The following is a 21,622-nucleotide window of genomic DNA, read 5'->3' as shown; positions in this document are numbered from 1 at the left end:
AGTTCAGTTTTCTTCCCGGTTTTGCTGCTCATACGGTGGGGAACTGCTGGAAGACAACTGGAAATTGATCGGTTCCAGTGAATCGCATATTTTTTCCTTCCTGCTGAGGATTTTTAGTTTCTTGCGGTCATAATCACAGATGTCACCAAGCTGCCCAAGGCCACCACCAGAGCTCCCAGGATGAACTTCCAGGAAAGTCCCTGAAAACATAAGGGAGTGCTATGAATATGATTAATTTATCGTAGTATCAATGAAATGATTGAGTTGAGTACAATTAAAGCCAGATATTTACATACACTATATAAAAAGATGCCAATATGTTTGTTTTTGTTTCTTGACATTAAATAAATTGTTTTATCCGTTATGATTACTGTAATTTGCCAAAGACCAGAATGAGTGAGAATATCATTTACAACTTTTTTTTCAAATTTTGAAATTTTTACATACATCTATTTAGTATTTTATTTAAGTGTTTTTGCGCCAATGTTTTGGGCATCCTTTGAAAATCCTTACACAATAGTCTCGTGGACTTTTGGCTCATTGCTCCAGATAGAACTTATGTAACTGAATCAGGTTTATTGCCCACACTCGCATTTTCAAATCACAGCAGGAGCAGAGAGCAGGGCTTTCTGACAGCCACTGCAAAGCATCGACTTCAACTAATTTAGTTTTATAATTTCTTCTGGGGTTGATCCACACATGAACATGATCACTGGAGATTCCTATGGTGTTTATGCTTACTTTTTTTTTTTAATTATTGGAGTCATGATGTTCTCAAAGCACATAAACTTATACATTTGTAATAAGAAATGAAAATATATATTTTTTATGGCATTTAGCAAATGTAAAGAAATATTAGTAATCCTAAGTAATCTTAAACATAAGTTTGTATCTCAACTTCTATTATCCTCTTATTCTTGCCTGTGTGAAAGGCATCAACAGTCTGTCACAGGGCATCTTCTTGCACAGCAGATGTAAATATCTGGTTTCTACTCTATTTAATGGCTTACTGAAGACTTTTTCTTAGTAGGAATAAGGAATGGTGTGATATCATCTCCGAGCACCTTTGCTGGCTTGATTCTCCACTGTTGCATATCTTTGCCTCCCGATTGTCGTTTGACAAGTTTGGACAATTCTGCATGGATTGCCTAAGTGTACAGAAGAAAATATCTTTAAGAAAACTTTGAAATTATACAGTGCATAAGTAATGTGTTCACAGCACATCACTTTTTACACATTTTATGTCACAACCTTATTCGAGATTGTAAAAAATGACTCCTCAAACTTCTACACAGAACATTCCATCATAACAATGTGGAATAAAGTTACTGAGATTTTTGCAAATTTATTAAACATACAAAATCAAGAAATCACATTTACGCAAGTTTTCACAGCCATGAAAATTGAGCTGTTTCCACCGCTCATGCTTGGTATTTCTACAGCTTTAACGGAGTCCATGCTGGACTTGATTTCGACAGGCTGCAAGGTTCCACAGTTGACCGTTGCATGTCAGACTTTTTCATTTTCACATTTTGTTTTGGAGTCATTTTAATTTATCTTCTATATCTTTTTGAATCAAGATGTTAGGACTTGTTGAACATACAGAACAAGTAAAATATTATTTTGCTTGTTTCCTATTTTTTTAAAGCAAACATGTTTGCCATTAAATATTTAATTTAATATTAAAATGTCCAAAATCTAGAAATACTGTGAAAACAGTATGGAATGTCTGGGGGAACCCTGTGATCGACCCATCAGAGATCACAGTTTTGTGTTCTGTTAGTCGGATCTTTATCCTAGATGTTCAGGCAAATGATGGGAGGCAGGGTTGTGAAATGTTATTATATTTTAAAGAAAGACAAGGTGAAGATGAAGTTTAAACTGATCAAGTACAAAACCCACTAACTTCTTTCAAGCAGCAAAATCAAAGTTTCCTCAAATAATTTCTTCAGCCTTCTGCTTAAAGCTGTAATTATCAAAGCAGCAGATATTTCTGACCCGTCTGGGCAAGTCCAGATCTATTGGTGGAGGTGGCAGCTTGCCCTCTGGGTCAGGTCACTGTATTACTGGCAGTGGGATTTTGTAAACAGAGTACAGACCACACAGCCTTTTCAAACTGGATTTTCAGACTACAGAAAATAATTTGCGAAAAGCAATTTTTATTACTCTGTAAAAAGTGTGTTCTGTAGTTGAAATTAATTACTGAAACAGATTTTTTAATTAATTTTTTTAACCTTAGATTTTCCCTCAGTACTGGTATGTGAAATGTGTCTAGAACTGACAAAAAAAACTGCAGGACTCTTTTGAAAAAATTTGTTCTTGTTTTTTTTTCCACAAATACTGACCAGAAGGTTTGCTTACTTAGTAAAAAAACAAAAAACATTGTTTCAGTGTAGTGTTTAAGTATTAAATACAAAATAACAAAAAAAAGCATAAACCTTTACCAGTATCGTACCAAGACAAAGAAAACTGCTGAAGCTGTTTTTTTTCCTTTTCCTTTTTCTTTTTTTTTTTTTTTAAATGAAACTCATATGAAGAAAAAAACTGCTTGGTTATCATGTCTGGTCAAACCTTTTAAGGAGCCACGGGAGGGCCAACCGAGCCACTTGTGGCTTTGTAGCTGCAAATTGCAGATCTCTGGAATATACCAACACGAAGTTGTACTGAGTTGTGAAGTGGAAGGATAACATTATATGGGCTTTACTTGTCATACGCTGCATATGATAACAGCATGTCATTGCAGGGAGAGGGGACATTAAAGCTGCTCAAAGTTAAGGAGGAGGTGGATGGCACCACATGTGGGGCAAACATGGAGAAAAACATGTTAGATGGTGCAAAAGACAAGATACTGAAGCAGATGATTAATTTCCAGCAAGACAACAACCCTAAACATCAGTGAGAGCAGCAACAGATAGATCAAAGCACATTCATCTGTTAATATGATCCAGTCAAAGTCCAGGGGATAATCTAAAGATTTTCAACAAATCTGACTGAACTTTTTTTTCAAATGAGACTGATCAAAGATTTCAGGTTCAAGTTGTGTGCGACTGATAAAGTCAACCAAATAATTTACAGCTGGAAATGCATCAAAGGGAGGATCTACAAATTATGGACTCAATTTTATTCGTCATAAAAAAAACGAAATCTGTTTTTTTTTTGTTTGTTTTTTTTCCCCACAGCACAATCGCTAATTTGTGCTGGACTATCCCATGAAATCCTTCGAAAATACACTGAAGTTCATCGTAATGTGACAAAAGAAAAGTTGTGCAAGGCACTCCAGTGTACTAATATGTTTAAATTTCTATTGACTGGAAACCAATGCTTCTGATCAAGCATTATGTATGTGTGGACAACTTACTGGCAGGTTAGGAGAGAACGCAAAAAGAGGGAGGATCCTCTCAGCCACATGATCTCACCTTGGTGGTTGGCTCCAGTTTCAAGGCCTGTTTTAGCACCTCCATGGCCTCTTTGTATTCACCCTTATCGGACAGCAGCTGAAAGAGATTAGAAGACCTGGGAAGTGAGTGCTTCTAGAATACCCATAAATTAAAGTAATTATGTCCCAATATCAGTTTCCCTCAAAATAATATCTAGCACAAGATGAAACAGACTTCTCCTCCTTCAAAGAACGTCATGTGTAGGTCATTGTTAGAGATCGGGTGAGATGTTTTATTACATCTTTCAGTGACAACGTGACCCTCACCTTTCCGGTCCTGAAAAGGGCCTTGACGTTGTTGGGCTGGAGGGTCAGGACGTCCCGGCTGGTGTGCAGTGCCTCGTCGAACTGCTCCAGTCTGAGCTGAGCGGTGGCCAGGTTGTTCAGACACTTCACCCGGTATTCCCGCACCTCTTCCTCCTCCTCCTTCATGCCGACATCATTGCCATCTGCACACATGGGCATGTAGCTCACTGCATGCTCCCATGCACTTGATACCAGATTGATTTCATTTTATTATAAACCAAAAAGGAAAAAAAAAAACAAAAAAACAAATCGGTGAGAAAAAAGTAGTTGCATAAATCATCTTGGGAAGGATGATTTTTTTATTTTTTTTAAAGCCCTATTTAAAAAAAAAAGCAAATTTCAAGGAAAAATTTCCTGTGCTTCATGCTCTGCTTTTCAATTCAGCTGGTTATAGTTTTCCTTCTCCTGTGTGATGTCTGTAACAGACCCAAACTTCTAACCGAAAGAGGTATTGACCAAAAAAATGAGGACTTGTTCACACAAAGACATTTTACTCTGGACTCCTGACTTGTTGGATCACAAATCCAAGCAGTTCATGAATGGTTTCTGTGTACCAAGTTTAAACTTATTGCTGATTTTAGCCATTTGTCTTTAATGTGATGATTTTTTTATTAGTTTTTCTGGAATGTCTAGTTTTGACTTTGTGCTGTCGGAAGCAAAATAGTTGATACTACTTCCACAAGTTGTTTGTGTTCTGCCACTAAAATAAAGGCCGCAAATGATTTAGATTTTCTTTCCTCAAGGAGGAATAGATGGATAAAGACAAATGTGGTACTTTTTTCACTCAGTAAATAATAGCTGGATTTATTTATTTTTGTACTTTTCTATGGATGATTTTAGCATGAGAAACAGAACGTTTCTAATGTTACCCCTCTGCGTAATTTAATCTCTGTATGAATACATCTGTTCTGCTGTTTGCTTTTGAACACTTAAAAGTTGGATTCAAATAATTTAAAATTCTGATAGACCTGTAAATATAAGAGCATTTGCATTTCTCCAGTTTAATTCTTCATCTTCTCTTCGACTAATTACAATATCTGTATGATCTGAATTAACTCGTCTCTTCGCTGTCACAGTGGATTCACTCAGGGTTCAGCTCTTATTGATTCATTATGAGGCAGCTCATGTTTTTACTTCATCGTCTTATTCAGCCACATTTCTCCCTCGGGTTTTCTCTGCCTCGTCGATGATTAGCATGATTAAGGAGGTTGAAATGGTGGGAAAGTTGATTGGCTTTGATCATGCAAAAGAATTAAGCGAAAGCATTTACGGCGGCGCTCAGCACAGATGGACGCAGCCGTGCATGGAGACGCTGCGATTAGCGTGATTGGTGGAGCACTCCTGTCGGATGACATTCTATACCTGCAGTGTTTGTTCACATGCCCTTGATGAAGCCAGCAGTATAGAAATACCCCAGGATTAAATCAGTGCTACCTTGGCTGTGTGTGGTCAGCACCTCCAGAGCTACATAATACGCTCTGGCAGCCAGGCTGTACTCCTCTCTCTGGAAGTGAAAGTTTCCTCGCTCTCTCTTCTGGTTGCCGACGCGGATGCGGTCGGCGATGGGCAGAGTTTCCGGATCCGGTTTGTCTCTGATGTCCAGCAGCTGCAGTTGGTAGAGTAGTGGAGCCCATGCAGGGATGTCAGGTTCTCTGCACAGAAATAAGCAAGCAAAGTTAATACCAGGGTATGTTTTCCTTTAAGAAAGTTCCCGACTTTTCTCAAATTCTCTTTACGTTTATTTTTTTCAGGCGTTTTCTGTAAAAGCGTAATACATATCTGTGTCAGAGTGGATGACAGAGCCCAGTAGACGTCTTTTTCTTCCTTAACTTTTCCCTGATTTCCTAATGAATACATTTTCCTTGTTGTGCTTTTGTCACATCATGCACATATTATTTATTTCCATTAAGAATTCGATGGAGAATAAAAGGATTGACTTCCACGTCACTAAAAAAATGGATACAGTCCCATCCTAAGTGCTATGTGTTGCCATTGGGAGTAACTTGGAGATTACTTGGTTGCCAACTCAACCCTGTGTAAACACTTTGACATTGTAACATTGTGCAGGAAAATTAAACATGGATTTTAAAATGTTTTACAAATTAAAATATGAAAAGTGATGTGTTTTCTAGAAGCATCTTTTGCTGCAAATACAAAAGAAAAAAAGTATTAAAAAAGTATCAGCTTTGCACATCTATAGACTGAAATTTCTGCCATGCTTCTTTGCAAAATAGCTTTAGCTCAGCTGATTACAGCTGATGGAATGCTTCTGTGAAAATTTTTGCTGATGATTTTTTACTTTTCACCTTTATTTATGTCAGTACTTTGACTGGACCATTATAATTAATGAAAATTCTTGGATTTTAACTATTATACTGTTGCTCTGGTTTTATGTTTAGGATCACCCTTCTGGGAAGTACACCTCTGCACCAGCCTTAAGTCATTTTTAGTCTCTAACACATTTCTTTTTTATTTTTTTCTCAGGATTGTTCTGCATTTCTTTTATCCATCCTCCAAACCACTCTGGCCAGCTTCTCTGTCCCCAACAGCATAACGTTTCCACCACCATGTTCCTCAGAATAGATGTCAAGGTGCTATGCAATATCATATGATTTATTTTATTGTTGACTGTTGCCTTTTTATTCATATTGATGTTACACAACTAGGTTGTATAATGTGACATTATAAAACTCGGTTATCTTCTGATCAAACCAACAAACGGTCATCATCATGGTGCTGAAGGAGCATTAACGTTAAGATGGCAGCAGAATCTCTCAGTACAGATTAATTTGAACTGGATCCAGCAGCCTACGCACTTCAACAATAACACCTTCAAAGATGTCTCAGCCACGCCAGCTCATTTAAGCGGGCAAGTATCTGAAACTCGTACGAACACTATGGCTCAAGAGTCACTCTGAAAGAAAGTTAATTTGGTTTTTAATCATGTGTCTCCTGTGCACTCGTGGCTCACAATGGTCCATAAGCAGTTCCACTGTGGAGGTTCTGATTCCAGATGTGTGACTGAGGGAGGTAATAAGACGGAAAGATCATGGGTTGGCAGTAGAGTTCAGTACATCATATTACAAAAATACAATTAAAAGGTTACTTTTAACAACTAAATGTGAAAAAAACAGATCCCCTGGGTTCAGTTAAAACAAAATTTTTTTAATACTAAGTCACAATTTGGTGAAGTTTAGCTTTCTGCTTGCCTTGACACTGTTGCAGTTTCGTGACAATAGTAGCTCTCAGAGTCATGTCAAGTCATGAATTATTCAAACTGGTTGTACCACTGACACAGTTAATGTTACTCCAACACAACTGGTTGTGTACACAGACAGTATGCTGCTGCGTCAGCTGTTGGGATCAGGTTACCCTTTCACCTGTTCCCCTCCAGAGGCCTCGCCCTGTATCACACACAGCACACACAGGGGCGTGAAGTTAGCAGCCGAGCTCAGGCTTCAGGAGTCTGAGCGCAATCGCCACAGTCACCACTATTTTGGTGGTGTCAGAGTATTATGAAACGACTGTCTGCCAGCATATGAACGCAGTCTGTCTCCACTTTGAGCCACTCTTATCAGAAAACACTGGATAACATTCAAGGCTACATCTTATGTAACAGTGTGCTGCAAATAAACAATCAAGACTTGCAGTGTAGTTTGTGCTGTGGAAATTTGATGAATGGTTTTAGATCAAATTTGCTTCATTCTGGTCACCAACAAAAGTGATTACTTTTCTGCAAGGGAATGAAATCAAAATCACTAAACTAAACTGAATCTCTGTGATTTATTTGATCTCCCAGTTGGACCTCTGCAGTAAATAAAATAAATGAAACCTTCCCTTCCTCAAAGTCTCCCTCGTGATTCGAACTAGTGCCATCCCTCTTCACGATGCTTTTTGTTCTTTAATGTTTCCAGTGCCAGTACCTTAGTTATTGGCTCAGAACCTGTTTTAAAAATTTTAAGCCAAGCAGGAAAGCAACAATGCAAAAACAAGCAAAAAAAAAAAAAAAAACTTACATATTTCCTATCTTATTTTCAACAAAAGCTAATTTTACACGAGCCCTGCCTTCTTCAGTCGTCAATAGCTTGATTGGTTTTCATTTAACTCGTTTCTGTTTCTTTTGCTGCTCGGGGTGTTTTTAGCACCAGACTGTGTGCAGCATTTCTGAGAGAGTGTGGAAACACCAGCCAGCTACTGAGTATGTGAAACTAAAACAACATGTATTTGTTCAAATTGCTATTTTTCTTTCTTTGTGTGGACATCTGCACTAGACACACTCTCATGCCAGCTTTGGGGCATGTGCATTATGTGTGCAGACTGTAATGGATTTTAATTCTGGTCCAATGCTGGCAGATTAGTGCAGCCAAAGAGCTCGTGCATTGTGTGTGTTTTAGTTGAGTTTTACATTGCAGCTGCACAGCAAACACCCCTGTGTGCACATAATAGGACAAATGGTGAAATGTTATTTCCCATTAGGATAAGAGATGTCTATAATTTACAGAAATTGCATGTGACAAGCTGCAACTCCAGTCTTAATTATTCACAAATGCTCTGTGTGTGTTTACAGCCATTCACAAGCCTTCAGGCAATATCTCTGTTGTGCACATGCAACAAAGCACACACAAAGCTGACAGTCTGGCATCGTCTGCAAATGTTACTCCTTCCCACAGGGTTGAGAGTATGCGTTCGTTTAAGAACTAAGATGTTGTTGATGTACAACAATCTGTGAACGACTTTATTGGTGAACTTTGTTGTATTTCTCTAATCTGCTGCCGCGTTGTGCAATTTGCAGCAGGCTGATTCTCTCAGATAGTGTGGAAAGGGGTAAAGCTTAAATGCTCTGTTTGCAAATTGCAACTATACCTTTAATAGGTATATTAAAGTTATAGTTCTGACTTGATAACTTTGTACTTGCGGTTTTCTGTATGTGGCTCAAAAAATTGAATGATTAAGGGGTCCAAAATGAAAAAAAAAATGAAACCTAACTCTTGCTAAAAAAATTGCCCTTTTATTCAGGGGTTCTGTCAATCTTCTCTTGAGGCATCTTTGCTTGACTCTTCATATTGTGGAGGACTTTGGGATATTGAGCATCTCAGCTGGTCTTGTGCCTACCCTGTGAATATATTCACTGCATACTTGATGAATAAATTGCAGGGTTTTTTTCTCCATTTCCTTCCATTTAACATCACAGACGACCATAGTGAATTCATACAGTTTCAAGAAGGATAATGCACTATGTCTCAAAGCTCAAATACTCTCAAGCTGATTTCTTTTTTTTTTTTTTTTTTTACCATAGCAGTGTTTTAACTGTACTCCATTGGCCTCTACAGTCATCACAGCTCAACCTGACTGATCTTTAAGATGTGGTGCAGTAGGAGACTGGAATCATAAATACGCAACTGTCAAGAAAGCAACTGCATGTTCCTATCCTGTCAGGATTGATCCCTACAATCTCTAGAATATTTGTGACACCTCATTGAATCTATGTTATTAAGAATTACTGTAGTTCATAAGGCAATCAGGGTTCAACCTCAGACTAATAACTTACTTAACTTACTTTTTAAAGCAACTAGTTTGAGTGACTTAGTTAAAATAGGTAACTTTATCATTATTCTGTATCATTGCTGAAGGTAGGGGTTGCTTTACACTGTAAAGCATTATAATCTATATATGTATGTATGTATGTATTTGCGCAACTAACACTGGCTTTTGAAGATTTGGATAATGTTTGGCTTTGTAAACAGCTCCAGTGAAACCCCTCACTCATCATGTCATTAACTATTGATCAGTTTCCAACAGTCAAATTATCCACTTTGACTCTGACTCACACAGACTGAGGCACATTATTTGAGGGGTGATGACTCATTGATATTGCTGCTTAAGTGCAAGCAACACTAACTACTGTGAATGTGCCACATTGATGCACTGAATACTAAATGACGAATTATCCTGTGGATAAAGTGTCACAGAGACTCACAAAGACACTGATGGGCAGGATGTAGTAGCCTGGCACTGTGGGATTCGACAAGTGTAAAGCTTTTAAGATCAGCAGTTAGTAAGAAAAAAGGAAAAAAAACAAAACAAAAAACAAAGCATAATGCAGCGCATTCAATCACAATCTTTACCTGAGACACTAATGAATTCTGAGATTAACTTGTGGACATTGAACAAACCCAACTTGACCAATGAGGAGTTAGAAATGTATCCTATTTACAGATCTGTGAGGTTTTTGGTGTTACAGAGGTCAACAAAGATTAGCACAACACCAGTCAGCTACTGAGCTGAGCTCAGCCAGAGAGCCTCCAGGGTCCTATTAGTGCAAACAGGAAGCAGACGGTGGTGAGGGTAAGGAGATTCCTTCGCAAACTTGAACAGAGAACTGCAAACTACGGATGGTTCATAAAGTGAGCAGCAATGGCCTCAAACTACCTTCCAGCTTTTGAGCAAACTGATCGCACAAAAAGGAAATGTTAACACCTTTTTCTCGCCCTTTGTGAAAATTAATATTAGGGCTTTATTAATGAAGACATTCTGTGTTTATACAATGAGTAACAGGAGCACCTGCTGCATTACAACCACAAACGGTTGTGAATTTTAGTAGAATTTAATATGAAAACCTAAAACAAAATAGGACATCACTGTGAAACAGAAGAAAAATATGTGTGCCCTCTTATTTGTTACCCTTTAAACATGAAAGCAGATCATTCATTCTCCAGTTTCACTTCATCTTGGGGTGAAACAAGGAAGCAGTTTGTTGTTTGACTTAAACCAGGAGACACAGACGGGGTGTTGGGAGGCAGGGCAGAGCCTGAGGCCTGCAGAGATCAATAGCAGACTGACTTAAAGATATGGGACATTTGCTGTGGTTGCAGCTCTGATAGCACTGACAGACACAGGCTCAGGTGCCAGACAGGATCTGTGTCAACAAACTTCTTCTGAGTGATATTCTCTGTAGGTCACCATGAGGACTGGGATACAGGATTCATGGACCAGTGAGGTTACTTTAGGCAGAACACCATGCTGTCAATAAAGAAAAGGTGTTTCACTTCATATCGTTTTACCTCAAGCTGGTATATTACTCTGCAAATATAACCTGACTTAAAGAAAGCTATTCACTTCCCTTAAAACTAATAATTAATATAAATAAAGGTCTCCATGTATGCATCAACACGTTCTCTGAAATCTAAATTTCTAAAGAAAATAGGCTTTGGGGAATATTTACAATTGAAACAGATTCAAAGCTTCTGCTTGTTCTTGCTTGGATTCGATGTTTTGGCAATCTGCGTGGCGGCATGGTGCAAACTGTTTGTTTTTCATACCATCTAATATAATGAATTAAACGTGATAAAATGTAGTTTTCAGAAGCTGAAATTTAGTTTCATTAGGCCCCAACCAGGCCTGATGACCAGACCAGATACAGAAGTCACTTAGAACGTGTCTGACAAAATGAAATAGACAGAAGGATCTCAAACAGCAACACGGCATGCCCTGATGTTAGAAAGTTCAAGAACAGATAAGAAACAAAGTCACTGAGATGTTTGAGTCTGTATAAGATTATAGCAGAATTTCAAAGTCTTCAAAGGGATCTTGGATTTCAAACCATTGGGATCTATAACATGCCAGTGTGACGAAAAAGGAGAACTAAAAGAAATATATAAGGTGCATGGCAGAAACAGGTTTCTGTGTTAATAATTAATTTCAAAAGAATTTAATAGGATGTAAAAGATGGAATTTGAAAAAAATATATATTAGGCTTATTCCCCACGGAGTTAATATACACATTTCAGTCAGAAATGTTTCTGTAGTGATCAGACTAGAGAAGAAATATTTCCAGTCATTTTATGTTCATAAGAGAAGACGTCCTTATGTCATGAGAAGGGTATGAATTCATTACTGCTAACTTACACTGGTGTGTCGTGGCTGAGCCTGCTTCTTCATGAAAGTGACTCAACCTGCTGTCTGTCATGCAGACCCCTCGCTGCTGGGAACAAAAGGAAAAACCTCCCTCCGAGAAAGAAAACAGTGGTCACTTTGACGTCACACACTCCATAAATGATGGAAAGGCCAGCCATGTGCCTCATCCCGGTCTCTATGGTTACAACTTCAGATAGCACACTAATATGGTGTAATAAATATAGCCTGGGGCTTGTATGATAATACAAGATCCACGAGGATTTATGAGGTTGTTGTTTTTTTTTTCCATAAGCGTGAAACAGGTCTGCTGCTGCTACTGCTGCTGTTTTTCAGCCATGTGTTTGTTTTGACTCTTGGATGCAAATGCGGCATCCACTAACCACCATGCAAAGAGGCTTAGCTATAATCCGGACGTTGCTGAGACGTCACAGATGTTTTTCCTCTCTTATTTCTGGTTGTAATTTGGAGCAAAGCAGCCCGCTATTGTAGTCACAGATCAAGAAACGAAACTACGGTGTGAGGCCCTTTCTTAGCTGCTCCCTCGGCATGTGCTTCCCTCTCTTCCTTTTTATTTCCTCCTGCAGCAGTGGGGCCAATGAAAGAGGACTTGGAGGGATCAAAGGTATCTACTGCCAACATCCTGGCTGCTGAGCTCCATTAAAGTCCTCATATAACCTGCAGCATATTTTCACGGGCCTTTTAAAATGCACACCAACTCTGCTTCAGACAACATGCAGAAGATGTTTTTTTTTGTTGTTGTTTTTTTTTCAGACCTTTTAATTTTGGTGAGCATCTGAAGACTCATTAAGCAACAAAACTTAATTAAGTACAGAAAGTATATCTTTGCGTGTACAGAAGCTGACAGAATTGGGAAAGGTTTCTTTGTATATATGTAGTTGGCCCTAACAACTACATATATACAAAGAAATTAATCAATTGCACTTAAAATATGAAATGCATGTACACATGTATTTCATGAAGGAGGCTTCTCAGTCATATCTTATGTAATTTTATACCATACATTACGTGAAATAAAGAGATTCTCTTTGAGGGTTATTTTGGAACAAAGACTATTTGGACGCAGTCACGGTACTTTTGAGTAAAAACATCACACAGGGGAGGAGCAGCAGAAACTCTTATCAGGAGACGTTCCCTGGTGCTAAATACTCTGGAAGCCTCAAGGCGACCTTCACCTTCTCCTCCGGAAAAGTTGTCTGGGTTTCTTTTCCCTAAATCAGCGCCTTTTGCAACACATCTGCACAATTTAAAGAAAGTAGTTCATGTATGAAAGTGGCTTGAAAAAAAAACAAACCATAATCTTGGCTCGGGTGGGAGATCAGCAGAGGCTCAATAAATACTGACTCACAGCGGTTCATTACAGCGTCTTTCCAAGCCAAACGTTTGCACTCGTCTTGACGGAAAAAGGACAGTTAATGCAAAATTTATTAAATATGACTGTTTCACTGACTAAAAGCACTCTGAGATGACTGAGATTTTCTTTAGCTTTACTGTATTTGATTTGTTTTGTGCATTGTGCAAAGGTCTTCAAAAAAAAAAATCTGTACTAAGGTCAGTGATTCTGAAACCTCTACATGCAATAAACAGTAAAACAGATTAATAGCACAAAAAATGCAATGTTTCCTAAGGTTGGATGTTAAATATTTTCTCACCCTCCTTTTTCAGACACAAACTATGAGCCACAGAAGGTTTAATACAATATTCTTCAGGGAGAGTTTTCACCAGACAATGCAAAGTTATTTTCTACAACCCATTTAAAGTATAATGGATGCATCAAGAATTATAACTCCGAAACGTAACGTGACAATCGGAGTTTGCTTTTAGCTAGTTTTGTGCTTCGGTTTTATCAGGAGTCTGAATGTGTCTTATTTTACAAAAGTCAAATCCAAGATATTTTTATATGATTCTTTTCTGAAGACTAGACAACTCAAACAAATATGTTAGTGTATAATTTATAAGCATGCAAATATATGTAAATCAATTACCATTTCTAATTATTTATACAATTCATTAAATATATTTAACTATAAAGAAAGGAAAATATAATGCGTGAGTTTAGGCATGTGAGCATAAAATGTGTGAGTTTTTTTTCAGATAAGAAATAAAATACGAACCATTTCAAGGTAAAAAGTTTTTTTTATTTACCTCTTGGGACTACTGATTAGTATTTTTCACTTTATTTAAGAGTTTCAAGAGGAATGAGTTAAAACAAAGGTGTCAAATCCTTTGTCCTCTAGCAATATCCTACAACTGGTACAACACACCCGAGTCAAGTGGCTCGATCATCTTTTCAGCATGTAATCAGTTCAGCGAGTTCTGTCAATGATACTTGAAAACTGGAGTTTGAGACTTGAGACCTGAAATGAAGCCCAACATCTATAAGCTTCTATAGAGATAGAAAGATAATACCTGTTTACAAGTGTAAGTGAAACTATTTGACAATCCCCATAATGGATTTCTTAAAATGATCCTTCCACCAGGACAAGCTGCTCAAGAATGGACCCAAGAATTTGACAATCTAACTAAACTTTGTTCATTTGTTGTTTTTTTCTCTCCTCCATTTCTGGTGAAAATGTGTTGAGCATTACAGAAGACATGATTAGATCCATATGAAGCTCCTTAGTTTGTCAAACCAGTCACAAGCCGACTTCATCTCCCTTTATTTTTATTACTATGTTTCAGATGTGAATTGTAGACATACCTGCTTCAAACAGCTAAATAAATGTCAACAGTATAAAGGTCTTAAAAAAATCAACACCATTCTGTCGAATCACAAGTGAAGTTTCTGCCTTATGCATTAATCCGTAATCTTTCAGGTCTGGACTCTTATGTGAGGCAGCGACTGCATGAATTATTCCTCAAAAGGGCTTGAGGCAGAGCTTGGTTTTAAAAACTCGAAAAAGCGGTCTAACACGGACGTCATCATTTAATAAATGTTCCTGTTATAATATATCCTCATGATATGTAATCCCAGGATTGACTTTAAAATCCTGATCAATAAACATGAACAAGCCGATGTCTCTGAGGTGTGTACTGTATGATAAAGGGCAGGATCTCCCGAGGCTCCAGGGCCCGAGGTTTAGTTTCACAGTGGATGCTCTGACAGGTTCAAGTTAAGTAATAACTGCTTAGCTCTTTCTTTGCTCAGATATTATGTCTACAGATTCTATAAACTGCATCTCCAGCTGTTTAAGGCATAACTATTTGAACTTGAAAGGTCTCTAATGGCCAAGCAAATTCTGACTGAAGCACCAGTAAGTCAGTTAAGGTCTTAAGATCTGCCTGCTTCAATGGCAGTGTAAAGACAGCTTTGTTTAAAAAGTGAATGACTTAAAAGTCTGCATAAGCAATTTTGCGTAAAGATGATGGAAATATATTTGACCGTGTTGTAACGAGCATTCATGTTTGTTACAGCAAGCTCCTTTTTCTTTATGAATGCCATTTTGGTTAGGGTTTAAATGTCATAAAGAGATAGCAATCACAAAATAATTTCCTTTCCAAGCCTGAGCTGTCACATGAACATGGGTGAAATCAGATAACTCCCACAGGGAAAATGTCATCGTCCCTGGGATATCATTTTGCAAATTAGAAGCAGAACATGCAGCCCCTGGTTATCAGAGTCTCTGAAGGTTGATTGGATGGGAATACATTTTAAGGCACAAGATGTTGCTTAACTACCGTAGCTGACCTTCACACCGTACATTGACAGATTTTTTTATTTTATTGTTTCTTTCTGGCTGCCATGGAATAACATTGACCTGTCAGTAAATTGCAATTTACCCGCAGCAGAGACCAATCAGACTGATCTAAGTCTGAAAGATCATGAGGATTTTTTTCATGCCCTTGCTAACTGCTTCTCCGAGCAAAATTAGGAGTTATGATCCTCAAAGTTCCTGACCTCAATGACATTTTGTAAAGTTCTATTTCTGCTTTTAAGCTTAGTTTTTTTCTTTTCTTCTTCTTCTCCTTTTTAAAACACCAACACAAAATTTCTTTCTGGCGAGATTTTCTAAACATGCTTTCTAAAGTGTATATTCCTAAGAAATTGGATGAAGGTGTACCTGTTTGAACTAAAGATACAAAAAAATATACAAACTGTCTCGCTCACACATGGCTACTGTAGGGTTTTGTACCAGAACTCTGAACATTGGAAACATTTTTATGAAGAAAACAAAACAACAAACAAAAGTAAACAAGCAAAGATTTTTTATTTTTTTTTTACCTTTAGCTTAACACTTCTTCTCGACTCATATGCTGATATAAACTACTTTCTGTAGGACTCAAACAGCCATTTTGATTTTACAATGGAGTTCATTCTCATTATTAGTCAGGGGCATGCAAAACGAAATGCCTGAGGTTGAAGAGGAATAACCTCCTTCAAAAGGCTCAGTAATGAGGGATATTCCCATGTGTTCCTGCTGTGATAGTTCTGTGTTTGATTTTGGCCATTTTAAGAAAGAATAAAAATGGGAAAACCCTAGTTTTTTTACTTCTTATTTGTATTATTATTATTATTTACTTGAATATTTATTAGTATTGCTGAAATATTTGTCAAACATCCATATGTCTTAAAATATTAGAAAACCACACAAAAGGGTGTCCTTATTTTATCGCTTGACTGTTTATCCCCAAATGTGTCAAGAACCTCAGCTGTACCAGGTGTGCCCAAGTCCAGTTCTGAAGAGCAACTATCCAATGACTTTTACATGCACCTCAAATACATCTGAATCAAATGAACGGCTTGTCACCAGGCCTCTGTCTGGCTGAGTGGCTGCGGATGAGGGGATTAAGCCACTTGACTCAGATGTGTTGGAATGGGGGGGGGGGAGAAATCTAAAAGCTGCTGAACAGCTTTCCAGGACTGGAGCACCCCTGGTTTATTGAGTGTTAGCACTCTGTCACGTTTGAAGAAAAAAAACCCTAAGGTTGGCTCTCTAAGTGTTTCTAATCTAACCCAACAATGACTCAGCTTCCATTTTGTGGCCAACCCTGCCTGAGAGTCATTAGCAGCTACCTCCTGACTTATTAGACACGTTGTCACACAGGAGCAGCTTGCGTCTGAGGGCTCCTTAGTCTCTCTTCCAGTGCAGAGATACAGACCATGAGTAATAAACACGAGTGAAGCAACACTTTTTTTTTTCCTCCAGAAAAAAGGGTTGATCCAACTCCAACCCAATTTATTGCAAAAGGCAAAGGTCAGCCTTAGAAAGCATGGAAAACAAATATATTTAGCAGTTTATATTGCTCGGTTTGAACACCGAAACGTTTGTGGAGGGGTTCAAATAAAATCTCTGTTTTTGTCCTCTGGCTCAGTTCTACTAATCTCATCATATTTATCCAACCACTGGGAGAGTCTCATTTACAAAGAGTGCTGCTAATGAGCCTGTGGTAATCTTCAAGGCTTAAACACTGCACGCCTGATTTTGAGCTCGCAGGGAGGACGTCAGCGGGAATCTGCCAGTCATTAACTCTGAGAGGAATATTTAGAGCGTCTGTGCATGTGTGCGAGCGTGAGTTTGCATGCGGTGCGTTGCTGCAGACGTCTGATGACGAAGTGCTGACGTCTCAGTGGGATGAGTCATGTTCCACTCACGCTCGCAGATCCACAACAACATCACCGAGGTGTCACTTGTCACTCTGCAGAGACCTCTTTCCTCTGGCCTCCCAGGCTTGCGTTCGTCACCTCACATCCCCCCCCGCAGCAGGAGAAGCACACCGTGCTGCCCACTACCAACACATAACGGTTATTTGTTTAGACCCACTGCTGCCTCAGCCAGCGAGACCATGATGCATTCAATGCGTTGACCTGACGACGCAAACCTGTATCACATTCTGTGTGTGTGTGGGGGGGGGTGTGCGTGTGTGTGTGTGTGAGCAGCGCGTCGCTGTCAGAAACAGCTTGCCCCTCCACTTTGCCATCTGCTTCCATTCTGCTGTAGTTACAGATGAGCAAAATGAATAAAAAGGGCTCATTAGTTGCCCAGCAACTTAATCAGTTATTACAAGACAATCTGCTGCAGCTTCTGTTGTGACAGAGGAGTGTTTTGCTTTTCAGTTGGTGTGAGGAAGTATTTGGGAAAGTGTGAAATAATGATAAGATATAAAGTTTAAGAGTGAACAAATAAGAAATGGGACCAAGCGGGCTCGTGGTCAAAGCTCCAAGAAAAAGAGTCTGTGTTTGAGCAATGGCAAGAAAATTACCGAATGCAGCTAGGAATATAAATGCATTGTTTTATTAAGTCAAAGCAAGCAAAGCTACAAACAGCACTAACATGAAACAGTCCTGTGTTGGGCATGCTGCCCAACCACATCTGAGGGTGAAAGTGTTTATAGTGCTCTGAGCAGCTACTCTTCTGAGTAGCTGGCTGCAAGAGAGAGGAGACACAGTTATAATTTTTTCAGACTGGAATAATGAGATGGTGGCTCATCAAAGACATTCAGTTTAGACTTTACTGTTATAACAGAAAGGAACAAAGGCAGTTGTCTAAATCTCTGGAACATACAAATGTCACAACAAAGCAGGCTCCTTATTGTGATTGTTTTTCATGCTTTTTTATTGCAACCACCAGAGTTCAATTAAACATGTAATCACCCACTCACTGGGGCACTGCGAAGAATCTGGCGCACTGATTATTTGCTACAAAACGCAAGCAGGCCGTAACTGCGTATTGCTTTACAATAAAAGATAAGGAGAGAGGTCAGTTGCTTTTTTGCAAAAGCAAAATAAGTTAAGTGGGAAACATATTCAACACTGTGAAACAACTTTTTTCCAAGAAGGTGGTGCTAAGAGTTGGATAAGAGTCAGCCTGGGACCAGTTAGAAGACCGCTGTCTGAAAATCTTAGAAGGATAGCAGCTCAACAGGTCTGAGATTTCTTTACCAGGAAGGCGATTTTTTTAGGTCTGTGGGGAGTGGTACGTTTGAAGCATTGAATAACAGAAATATTACAATAGGAAATTAAGCCTTAAATTCATTAAAACCTCAATTATTTAAATATTTTCCTGAAGATTCACACATGACACAAGCTGTTGCTCATGTACCACGAGAACAAAAGGTTTTCTAGTAACTAATTCTGGTGTGCATTATCTTGCATTCTTTTTAAAGGCCTATTTTATATTACACAATGACTGCATTATTCCAATGACACTATCTACTTTTCGCAGTAATTTTAATTAAATTCTATTCAGTACTTTTGAGGACATTTTATTTTAAAATGGTGACTCAACTTACCCCAAAGTAGAAAAAAATATGTCATCTGTGGATTTGACAAAGAGCTTGTTAAAGAAGTCATCCAATTTCTCACTTTGTTCACTTTTTACTGGTACAAAAAAAAGACTTTTTTGCCAGTTTGGAGGATAGAGAAGTGGTTTACAAAGTCTTTTAATTTGGAGCATGCATCATGTTTTTTCTGTTATAGTTTAGGTTTCCATTCAACAAATTTTAACAAGAACAAATTATGTCCTTAGGTTTTTGTTTTTTTTTCTCTCTCTTAAACGTTGGGTTAGGATTTTGCTATTAAATATCCTTTGTCTTACTCCACCAAATTAACTGTTGTGGTTATGAGTACTATAGACTGCAGCCACAAATTAAATATAAATAACAGCTGGTATGGGTAAGAAGATTGCTGGTCAATCTGACCTTGTTTGATTATCATGTGTCGCTTTCTTATGCCGTACTCTGGAAAACAAACTGTTGTAACATGTTGCTTATTTCACAAAGCACAACCCCACAACATGTCCACATTTAAGGGGACATATTCTGCTTAAGCACCATCTTGTGAGACTCTGTCATGAGACGTGAGCATGAGACAGCAGATAAAGCTGTAAATATAACATAATTGCACTTTTCAACCTTTTATTTTTGAGGTAAGGTTCTCTGTAACCACATCAACTGCACACAATGACATCAATTGAGGAAGGATGACAAGCAACAAAGCAACACACAAAAATTATATTTGTTCTTACTCAATATCTCTTGTACTTATGATGCAAGTTTTACAAAAAGGGAACCATATGACAACTGTAAATAGGTAACTACATTGGCAACATGTTTTATTAAAATCTAAAATAATATGACTGAATTATAGATACTCATTTCCCCTAAAGAAATGCATTTCATCAGCTATAATTATTCCCTTTCTCATAATGTTTTGAAATGTTAAGCAACAAACTTGGTGTGAGTTATGCAAGGACTGAGGTCTCTTTGGTGTAAAGTTAGCCTGCTGCCTTGATCCTTTTGGGCAATAAAAGGAGTAAGTTACAGAGCAGAGAGCTCCAATCAGAGTCATCGTTCACTTCCTGGTTCTGTCAAGCTACAGCACACTTTGTTGTCAAATAGTATGTAAAAAGATTGTCTTTGAAGATGTATTACCAAAACATTTTCCAAATGGTCTTGTGTCTAATCCTACTAAGCTATGGTACAGATTTTTAAATAAAATATCAGACAATATCATAAAAGTCCTGCACCCAATTCTTTGTTCTGCTTAAGTAACAGTGTGCTTTCAATGAGCTGCAGCTTATTGAGCAATGAGTTCAAACCAGCAAAAAGTCTTAGACCGTATGGCTTTGTTGTTATCTCTTCTGAGGAATCTCACAGCTTCGAACGCCTGTGGGTGTGAAACTACTTCCAGCCAGCTTGTTTTATCCGATTTTTGTGTCACTGATGAGCGACATGCATCATAATTCTTTACCAGCAGAAGCTAGACATGGTAAATTCAGATTTAATCAGTGACTGAATATTATAATTATGAAATTACGAAATAATTCTGTCACTGAAGTGCATCACACTCCTACCACTCCCGCCTCTGATCACATCTTTTCTAGAGAAGGTGAAGTTGATGCTCCACAAAGCACCGTATTATTTATTAGCTTCCTTCGTATCATGATCTTGTGACAATACTGTCAGCTCCAATTGTTGAATGAACTTTAAAATCAACCTATAAACGTTTCCATCCATTCTTACTTCATAAACAGTGCGCCGCTGTCTGACGTCATCGTTCTTCTTCTGTGCGTGTGGGTCACTTTGGGGTCGTAAATCGATCACACAGAACTCTGATTGTGGTCACATTTAATTAGTAGTATGAATGACCAAGCAAAAAAAAAAAAAGAACAGATTTTGGTAAAAAAAAATAAAAAATAAAAAAATAATAATAATAATTTAAAAAATCAGCATCAAGATCTTCTCTGCAAATGTAATTTGTTTGTTTTTGGGGCTTGTCATTGTTTTATGTATTAATGCTTCTGCACTTCACACATAACAATGTGACTTTTCAACAGTGTTGTTCAAAGCTGCTTTGTGTTCATCTTTTTCTCTCACGCTTTTTTTTTTTTACATTTCGTGCTTCTTGGCAAGAGAATGAATCATCAGCAACATGCCTGAGCACAACTGAAAAGAATGAGTTTTAAAAATTCTACCATGGGTACTATAAATACAAAATGGTTTGTTCAAATACAAATACAAAGATAAAAGGAAGTGATGACACAGCTACTTATGTGTATTACATACTTCACAAAAGGGAGTTAACATTGATTTGAGAGAAATATATTTACAAAATAGTCGATCAAGCAAGATACTGACAATGCTTCGTCCTCTTATTTCGCAGTTTCTACTCACTTACACTATCCAGCAAAAGCTCAATAAAAGCATATTTTGCTAGAGGACATTTACTTTCCCATTAAATTTACTCGTAGTGCAGAAAGCAGAAGTAGCTTTAACTATGAGCAGTGCTATATTACAGACAATACTGCTGATGTGAGAGATAAGCCTCCTGCTGGCAGAGGGGAAAGGTAAACATCCAGGTAGATTAGATGACAGACATGTGCAGTTCAAACAGTGATTCAAGTGGTAAAAAAAAAAAAAAAGTGCAGCCACGGCGCCGAAAAAGCAGCCATCTAGATTTCAAAAGTTATCCAACCTATTTGCACCGTCCAGAATTTAATTATTGCTTGA

At 38.0% G+C, this 21,622-nt stretch overlaps 1 protein-coding gene across 4 annotated transcripts in view; it reads right to left on the bottom strand.

Moving 5' to 3' along the window:
- Positions 1-6: 6 nt before the first annotated feature.
- fkbp16 (FKBP prolyl isomerase 16) overlaps positions 7-21,622 on the bottom strand; it is a 32,615-nt gene continuing 10,999 nt past the window's right edge. For 3 of the 4 annotated variants that reach the window (XM_081608199.1, XM_081608200.1, XM_008412348.3), the window contains 5 exons: positions 5,177-5,394; positions 3,704-3,885; positions 3,417-3,494; positions 1,011-1,148; positions 7-200 (listed from right to left, as the gene is read on the bottom strand). In XM_081608199.1, coding sequence (XP_081464325.1) covers positions 114-200; positions 1,011-1,148; positions 3,417-3,494; positions 3,704-3,885; positions 5,177-5,394 — 703 coding nt within the window. In that variant the 3' untranslated portion in view covers positions 7-113. The remainder of the gene's footprint in view (positions 201-1,010; positions 1,149-3,416; positions 3,495-3,703; positions 3,886-5,176; positions 5,395-21,622) is intronic. The other variant, XM_008412349.3, reaches the window with a different exon arrangement.

This window comes from Poecilia reticulata, chromosome 6 (assembly GCF_904066995.2).
Source record: "Poecilia reticulata chromosome 6, P_reticulata-male-v2, whole genome shotgun sequence".
Taxonomy (NCBI): domain Eukaryota; kingdom Metazoa; phylum Chordata; class Actinopteri; order Cyprinodontiformes; family Poeciliidae; genus Poecilia; species Poecilia reticulata.
Note: the sequence above shows the minus strand (reverse complement) of the source record. Positions and strands in the feature narration are given on the sequence as shown.